The sequence below is a fragment of the Orcinus orca genome, chromosome 7 (genome assembly GCF_937001465.1).
Source record: "Orcinus orca chromosome 7, mOrcOrc1.1, whole genome shotgun sequence".
NCBI lineage: Eukaryota > Metazoa > Chordata > Mammalia > Artiodactyla > Delphinidae > Orcinus > Orcinus orca.
Genome location: NC_064565.1, coordinates 83083318 through 83092437, shown reverse-complemented (window position 1 = coordinate 83092437; position 9120 = coordinate 83083318). Strand labels below are relative to the sequence as shown.

Below are 9120 nucleotides of genomic sequence, written 5' to 3'. Positions count from 1 at the left end.
TAGAGTTTTTTAAACTTTATAAATGTTAGGGAAACTAATTATCCACATTACTGTCTCTTCTTTGCAATTAAATAAAGTCTTTTTATTATGATATTTAAATATAAACATTTTATATGTGGCTGTTTAACTAGTACATGATTTTTCCAGCCAAAAAAAACCCTTCATTTGGAAAGAAATCCTCAAAAATGCTATCTAAAGACTAAAAGTGGGTTGTTGTTTTTTTAACTTTAACTTTTCTCCTTTTAGACTCCAGAAACAGTTTCCTGACTTCCTTTCTGGAAATGATTTTTGTTTCCAACCATATTGAGAATCTTTTTTTTTTTTTCCCCATTTTCTCTCTCTCTCTCTGTCTCTCTCCTTTTGCTTTCTTGGTAATAGCAGGGAGGAAGGGGGGGCAGTGGGCACAGGAAAAAGGGAAAAGAGAAAACAGAAAAAGAATTGCACACCACTATGTCTGAATATAGCCTCTACTTGTAGATAATTCCATCTGATTTGCACTTTTGCCTTTTTATTTCCGTTTTTGGACACCTCCTTTATCATCCAGCTAACTGGGATAGACAAAGCACTGTTGGTGCCCTGAGCGACAGAACTCTGGTAGGGGGCTGGCTGTAAATTGACGTGGCATGGAAATTCTCCGCTAAGTTGTAGCAGCTTGCATGTTTCTCCTAAGATCAAGCCCAGCCTCCCGGAGCTGTAGCTTAATCATCATGGGTTCAACGACTTTACAGAAAAATGGATAGAAAAATTCTTCAGCTCCTTTCTTTGGACTCAAATGTTTTCTTTTTGAGTATCTATGGTTTAGCTGAAAAAACCAAAGCAGTTAAGTCTGTAACTTTCTTTTTGCAGCTTAAACAACAGAATTTGCTGGTCTCCCTCCCCTATCCTGCAATTTAATTCCTTACAGATTTTGCCATGGGGTGCGGACTTAGAAAGCTAGAAGACCCTGATGATAGCAGCCCTGGAAAAATATTTTCTACCCTGAAGAGACCGCAAGTGGAAACAAAGACAGAATTTGCTTACGAATATGTATTGCTGGATTTTACTTTACAAGGTACTTTTTGCTTCTATTTTATTTGTTAAATGAAAGATTTCAGAGATAAGGGACTTCTAGTTTTTTTAAGTGTTGGTTTGTGGATTTTTAAACTGTTCCTCATAATCAGATTGTACAATCAATCTAACAATAATGCTTTGTTTCTTAATTACACTCTGAAAGATTTTTGTTCTGTTTGGTTTTTGTAAATTTGGTTCATATGTACTTTATAAAATTAGAAAAACTGCTTGGAAATAGTCCTTTCATTTTTAAATCAAATGCTTATTTGTAGAAGGACACATGAAAAATGTTCGCTTTCCAGCCAAATAGGTCTAGCCTTAATGACAGTTTGTGTTTTGAAAAAGATCTGAAAGGCACAAGAAGGTAGCATGTAGGAAATATTACTTGCATCATGTGGAAGAGTATTTGCTAAGACAATTCTGAGGTTTCCAACTGTGTTAATGTTGTGATTGTGGTAGTCATTTGATATTTTTGACCAAACTAAATTTGAAGTTTGAAAATACAGAAAAAATGATAGTCTTCTGTAAGATACTTCCTTTGCTTGCCCTGTCCCTAACAGAGAAACTCCCTGTTCCAGAAAGTTGGAAACACAAATAAACAAGCCCAGATGGCAGCCCTGTGTAAGGAACAGAGGCAGCTCAACTTCACAAATACTTTACCTCACTTCTTTTGGAAACTTTACTGTACAATCGCATTGATAAAACTGAGCTTTTAAAAAGCAGAACTATATCTTTAATTACAGGGTATTAAAAATGAAATTGAGGGTCCTGCTTGCTGTTAGAATTTCCAGATGTCAGTATTTTAAGTTCTTATCACAAAGTCATGCTTTTAATTCTAATAAGCCGCACGTTTTATCAGTTAATAGAAAATTTATACTAAGTAGATTATGTTGGATATTAATTCCTTGTCAGCTTAAACACAACTTCTCCATTTGTTTTGGTTTGCTCTGTGAACAGTGCATCTTTGTGCAAGAAGCAAGAGCAGCCCATTTTTCTTTGTCAAAAACTGAGCTAGCCAGCAAGCAAGCTCCCTTCCAGAGACATACCCAAAGTCTGCACATACACTTTTAACATACTTACATTTCCATTTTTACCTAAGGCTAAGGCTACCAAAGGGGAAAATGTCAATATTCTTAATTTTCTTTTTAATTATGAAAGTTAAAAGTAGATTAAAAAAAAATAGTAGATTAAGATAATGGTGACAATCAGAGAAGTAACACTCAACTGAATTTTTTCTATACTTTTTCAAAAAACATCATTTGAGAAAATATTTGTGATGTGGTCCTATGTTTTCTCCATTGATCGTCCTTGTCAATTGTCTTTTAGGACAAGTTTTTGTAAATCCACAGGATGCAAACACGTATTTTCCTTAACCTCAAAACCTTGTCTATTCATAAAGATTAGGCCAGAGCCATTTTGATCTGTGCTTTAAGATTTGCTGCACAACCCCCATAGGTTTTAAAGTAACTTGAATTTTTTTTTTTGATTTATTTCCACCCAACCATGTTAGCAATCTCAAACAAATTTGTATAAATGCAGCCATCATTGAATCAGAAGGATCTACAACTTTCTTCAGAAGTCATTTTGGTTTTATTATTATCAGAAGCCCTCTCTCTGTGAAAGGAGTAAAATTTCTACCTTCCACTCTAGGTGTGTGGAGGAGGTAATAGAGTATTACACTATAAAGTGTAAGTATGGGCATAATTTGCAAATGTTAACTCAGTAAGCAGGCACATATTTTAAAGTTGCACCTGGTTCCTATTTGGTCCAGGGGCCCAGTCTCCTGGTGTCCCTTTTCTCTACAATTCTTCCACATGTTTTTTGTTCTGTTTTGTTTTTGTCTTTGCCTTTGCCTCTGCCTCAGAAGCCAAGACTCTGTATCAGCCCAGCTCCACAAACCACCTTCCTCTCTTCTGTTGTCTCTGACGCCCACCTATTCCTCCAGTGTGTAGAGAAGTGAGTCACATGGGGGTTAAAATATGCCAGCCTTCTTCGTATAGTCCTGGCCATTCTGACCTGGGGTTGCTGTGAGGACTACTAAATAGTGGCATCTCCTGCCTCTCAGAGACCACGTGCAGTGAGCAACCTTTCAGGAAACAAATTGGTCTAGTGACAGCTGTGTGTGCTCACGAAGAGCCTGTCTCTTACCTTGTTTTCCTCTGTTTTTCCAAACAGAGGACATGGGACAGAGAGTCAAGTCCCAGTGGGGCAAGAGGAGACCCTTTGAAATTTCCAGTGCCCTGTGTTATGGTGGCTATAGTTATCTTGAACAATTTATTGATTTTCCATTTAGTTCCATTCTCTGTGTGCATGTGTGCATGTGTGCGTGTGTGTGTGTGTGTGCCTTTCCCACACTTTTTTTTTTTTTGGTGGGAGTACTTTGAGCCATTACTTATATATCTCTATGGGAGAAATAATAGCCTAATCATTAATTGCATAAGGCTCTGGAGTCAAGTTCCTGGGTTCTGAATCTAGGCTCTTTCACTCATTAACTTGGCAAGTTTATAAACTTTGCTGTATCTCAGTTTCCTCATCTATAAAATGGGGGTTCTGATGGTGCTTGCATAATAGAGTTATTTTAAAGATTAAAGGAGATTATACAAAATAATCTCCTTGAAAAGATACCTGGCACTTAGTAAGCACTTAATAAAAGTTAACTATCCCTCCTGGCTTTATGCCAGATCTACTAACCGCACTAGTGAGATTTCAGCACAATTTTTGTGATAAATTTTCTGGATTATTGTATAGTAATCTATACATGTGTATGTATGAGAGTGTGTCAGCATATATATGAGTACATCATAGAGTTTCTTGGTGAAAAGTTAAATTAACTCTGCAAATAATCCAGAAGGGTTGGTTTACCTTCTTGTGCAATCCCAGAAAACAATCTGAATAACCATGGCCTTAAGGATTTTTAGAGCATGTATAGCTTTATGATTAAAAAGAAATTTCTACAGTATTAAAAACCCAATAGAAGGACAGATGGTAACTTCCTTATTTGACTTTCTAATAGAATCATGTAAAACACATTGAGTAAAATTTTCCTGGCCCCTAGCTTGCTTTCTTATTATGAGAACAAGAAACTCTCATTGTCTTTTACCATCACTGTAACAGTAGTAAATACATTGATGTATGGATTCTGTAGAAGATGCTGATAAGTAGTGAAAACACAAAAAGGAATAAGACATAGTTTCTGCCCTCCAATATTTTATATTCTAATTGGTCAAACTGGACAAGCTCATGAACTCCTCAAGGTCAGGAACTATGCCACATCCACCTTTGCACTGCTGTGTTTTGCACAGTGTTTGGCACATGACCAGTGGCCAATAAGTTGTGTTGAAGTAATGAATGAAAAATTGCAATACGAGATACAAGAGGTATCAGGAAAAGGAAAAATCAATTTTGAATAGGATAAGTTGGAATTCAAATTAGGACTTTAACTGAACCTGAAGAAAAAAATAGGGTTTATATAATCAGAAAAAGATTAAGAGTTTGAGGTACTTTCAAGGGCTATTGAAAGGAGAAGTGAGGGGGCATCCCTGTAAGAGACATTACAAAGAGGGACTTAGCCTGTGGCTGGCTGGATATGAAGGGAGAGAAAGAATGAGGAATCCAAGATGACTTCCCTGTTCTGAGCCTGAATAACTGTGGAAATAATGATGCCTCTTACAGTAGGAGGGGCGTCCCACAGGGAGTCAGTTGGTGAAACAGCAATTCCATTCCAGGCACGTTGCATGTGAGGTGGCAGTGGAACATCCTGGCAGAGAGAGTTACAGGTGCACGGCAGAGATGATGACTTCCAGGAGGAATTGAAGTAGATAAAGTCTTAAAGAGGAGAATATGGGCAGAGCATAAGTGTCTTGGGCTGAATCATCAGGCATATTTAGCCATATTTAGGACAACTCAACAAAAATGAAATAGAATGAGGACAATTGCGACTGTATAGCACCAGAGAACACAAGGAAAAGGAGGGTTTCAAAAAGCAAGAAATGGTCAGTAATCGTAAATACTAGAGAACTTTCAAGAATAATGAAGATGCAGCACTGAAGAGAATGCATTTAAAAATCAACAAGAGATGAATAAAGTATCAGAAATGAGGGAAGGAAGGAAAGAAGGTCAGTCCAGCTAAATTTTCTATGTCTGTCTGAATCTAATAAGTTCTTGAGTATTTCCTCAAGCAGTCAAAAGATTTTCAAATGTAAAGTGCTATGTAAAAAGAAATTTATAATAAAGATGACTAAATTTACTCAAGCATCAACATAATCTCTGTCAGGTAAAAAAACCACATAAGGACTTTCCTTTATTTTTTATTTATTTATTTATTTTATTTATTTTTGGCTGTATTGGGTCTTCATTGCTGTATGAGAGCTTTCTCTAGTTGTGGCAAGCGGAGGCTACTCTTCAGTTGCAGTGTGCGGGCTTCTCATTGCAGTGGCTTCTCTAGAGCATGGGCTCTAGGCAAGCAGGCTTCAGTAGTTGTGGCACATGGACTCAGTAGTTGTGGCTCTTGGGCTCTAGAGCACAGGCTCAGTAGTTGTGGCAAATAATAAAACTTCACAATTTCGGACTGTTGGGGGAAAGAAAGATCCCATTCTGACCTGGGGGATAGGGAATCTCTGAAAATAGCAAACAGTTGACCCACTTAAATAAATATTGATGTTGGGAGAAAATACATTTCTACTGGCAATCTACGTTATATTGGGGGTTTTTCTTCCATCTGGGTGGACATTTATTTATTCTTTTTTAAAATTTTTATTGGAGTATAGTTGCTTTACAATGTTGTGTTAGTTTCTACTGTACAGCAAAGTGAATCAGCTACACATATACATATAGCCCCTCTTTTTTTGGATTTCCTTCCCATTTAGGTCAGCACAGAGCATTGAGTAGAGTTCCCTGTGCTATACAGTAGGTTCTCATTAGTTATCTGTCTTATACATAGTGTCAATAGTGTATATATGTCAATCCCAGTCTCCCAATTCGTCTATTTATTTTTTGAACTAACACTTACTGAGCACCTACTGAGCTCCGAGTGAGGAATAAAGCCTAGTCCTTGACTTCTGTGAACCTGCATCCTAGTGAGCTTCCTGTTGAGGAGCCCTGATGACTAATCATCTGTTTACAGTGCTTACACTCTATGCTGTGATACAAACTTTGCTAGAAGTCTGAGAGTTATAGAAGCAGAAAGAAGATCACCTCCACCTGATTGGTGGGATCCAGAAAGACTCCTTAAAAGAAGTGCCACCTCATCTGATCTAAAGAATGAGTGAGACTTAGACAAAGATTTATGTCCAGAATATACAAAATACAACTGAAGATCAAAAAAGGAAAAGACAACCCAATAGAAAAATGGACAAGGAACTTGGACAGGTGGCTGATGAAACAGGAAATCTAAATTGTCAATAGACATATGAAATGGTGCTCAACCTCATTAGTAATCAGGAAAAATTCATGTTAAAACCACAGTGAGAAACCACTACAAATCATCCAAAATGGCTAAAATGTCAAGCTAATACCAGGTGTTGGTAAATTGGCACAACCATTTTGGAAAAACAAAAAATGCTTTGTCATTACCTAGTTAGCGAAGATACATATACCCAGTGGAAGCGTGCACACGCATGCACTCTGCAGCACATACAAGAATGTTGATAGAAGTGCTATTTGTAATAACCCCAAAAGTGTGAACAATTCAGAAATCCACGAACAAGAGACTGGAAAAATAAATTGTGGTAAATTCATACAATGCAACACTGCACCACAGAAGTGAGCCAACGTATTCTGAAAAGGGCCAGATAGTAAATATTTTAGGCTTTGTGAGCCGTGTGGTCTCTGTCACAGCTACTCAGCTCAGCCAGTGAAGTGCCAACATACCACATGCAACAAAACAGGCCGTAGGCAGTACTTTGCTGTCCTCTGCTACACTGCAGTGAAAACGAACAAACTACCACTACACAAGCTGCCCAAGATTAATCTCACGACCTTAATGTTCAGTGAAAGAAAATAGACGCAAAATACTGTATGATTCCATTTATATAAAGCTCACAAAATTGGCAAAACTGAACTGTAGTGTTTGCTTGCATTCTTGCATAGTAAACTAAAAAGAGCAAGGAGTGAGGACCACAAAAGTCAAGGTTAAAAAAAAAAGTCAAGGTAGCACAGAGCAGGAGAGGGGGATTGTGATTGAAACGGGCAGGAAGTGAGGCTTCTGGCGTACCCGCCATTTTCTGATTTTTGAATGGATGGTGGTTACCAAATGCTGGCAGTTTTAAGTATGTTTTGTGCACCCCGTTTGTACGTTACATTTCTACCCCCACACAAGATGTTTTTAAAGGTTAAAAAAAAAGGCTGAGTAAGGAAGTGGGGGTAAGGCAAACAAGGCTGAAAGACGAGCTGTACAGACTCAGAAACGAGAAAAAATCTCATGGTTTGTCTGGGAACTACAAGTAAAACCGAACAGGCAGAGTGCAGCACATGCAGGAGACAGCGGTGAAACACAAGGCTGCAGGAGTTTTCATGGTCATAATGCAATCTTTGCATATCTGCCTGTAATTATGAGCTCTGTCATGCCTTGGAGTTTGAGTGCATTTCAAAACCACAGTTGTATGACTTCAATTAAATATATTAATGAGTGACTACAAAGATGGCACCTTTATTGAAAACATAAAATTTTATGTAATTTGGATGTTATTTATATAGTAGTTTATCTTTCTAAGTAACTTAAAACATTTTGATAAGTAGAGTAAACCGGATACTCCTTTTAATATCTATACATTAGATTGATTAACAATTTATAGTAGTCAAAAGCTTTAGCTCAGCTCATGTCTGAATCGTCACAAATTCTGAATTAGCAGTGATGCAAATCAATGAAGCTTTACTTTCTTGTCGGTGCTCGGATGTACTGGCTCTGGAGTCATTCTGTCTGGTTCAATTACAGCCTTACCGCTCACTAATAATTTGGGCAAGTTATCAAATCTCTCTCTTCCTGAGTTTCCTCATCTGAGAATAATGATAATATCTGCCTTGTGGAGTTTTTGTAAGGGCTAATTAAGATTAGGCATGTAAAGCACTTTGCATAGTGCCTGGCACAAAATATGTACTTGGTACATGTTACTTATTATTTTTTACTATAATTGCTAGATATAATATGGGGTTTGACAGTCTGTTCCCTTTTGAAAATATGGTAAAATTGCTTGCCAGTGTTTGTACATCGTGCTTTTATCTGAGGAAACAATGTTTCATAAATATTTCTAAAATACATACCAATCTTCAGAACTAAATTGGTGGAAAGAACATATATATGTCTTGGACTGGTTTCATAGTTACATCATCAGAGCAAACCTTTTGACATTGAACAAGTTCTTAGCTTTTTACTAGAATGTGACTTTTTTCTATTTTTAAAATCTGATCTTTGTCTATGAAGCTTTTAAGCAAAGGGCCATAAAAAACTCTACTGATATTTTATTTTGGAAACTATGAGGATGAATGATAGACTTGCTTAACCTTCAGCACGTTTCAGTTTTAATCAGAAAAGTCCACGCTGCATGTATATAGTTTTCAAAGCAACTACAAAATACTTTCCTTCACCAGTTCTTCACAATAGCCTTGTAAGGTGTAATAAAGCTTTTACAAATCGAGTAGCATTGATTGAACGGCAACCAACCCCACCCATTAATGCTGTCAACAACACCATTTGTTCCTTCTCCCAAGGAACTCGCAGCGGTTGAGGAGCTAAGAAGAGCAAGATGGCTTGCAGCTGCTGCTAACTGCCTGTGCTGTTCAGTTCTAGCCAAAACAACCACACCTCCCCCCTAATTTCCTGTGTTTAAAAAGTAATAGAGTCTCTGATATTACTGCCCCAGTGTAAGGACATCAAATCAAAGGCTTGGCTTCAAACACCAAGCCTATCTTGGAGACATAATTATTCACTCTGGTGAGCACTGATGAAAATGCCTCACTCTGTGTGCACAGCTTGCCCCTTCCTCACATCTCTAAGCTGAGTCAGGCTGCCAGTCTCTTTTCAGCACAGTTTAAAACATTATTAAGAATCGAGGGGATTACCTGAAGGGAAGTTCT

The 9120-nt window shown here is 37.6% G+C and overlaps 1 protein-coding gene across 1 annotated transcript in view; it reads left to right on the top strand.

The window, feature by feature from the left end:
- Positions 1-374: 374 nt before the first annotated feature.
- The window catches only part of RFTN2 (raftlin family member 2), a 61842-nt gene continuing 53096 nt past the window's right edge, over positions 375-9120 (top strand). The window contains exon 1 of the mRNA XM_012532604.3: positions 375-1051. Coding sequence (XP_012388058.1) covers positions 913-1051 — 139 coding nt within the window. The 5' untranslated portion in view covers positions 375-912. The remainder of the gene's footprint in view (positions 1052-9120) is intronic.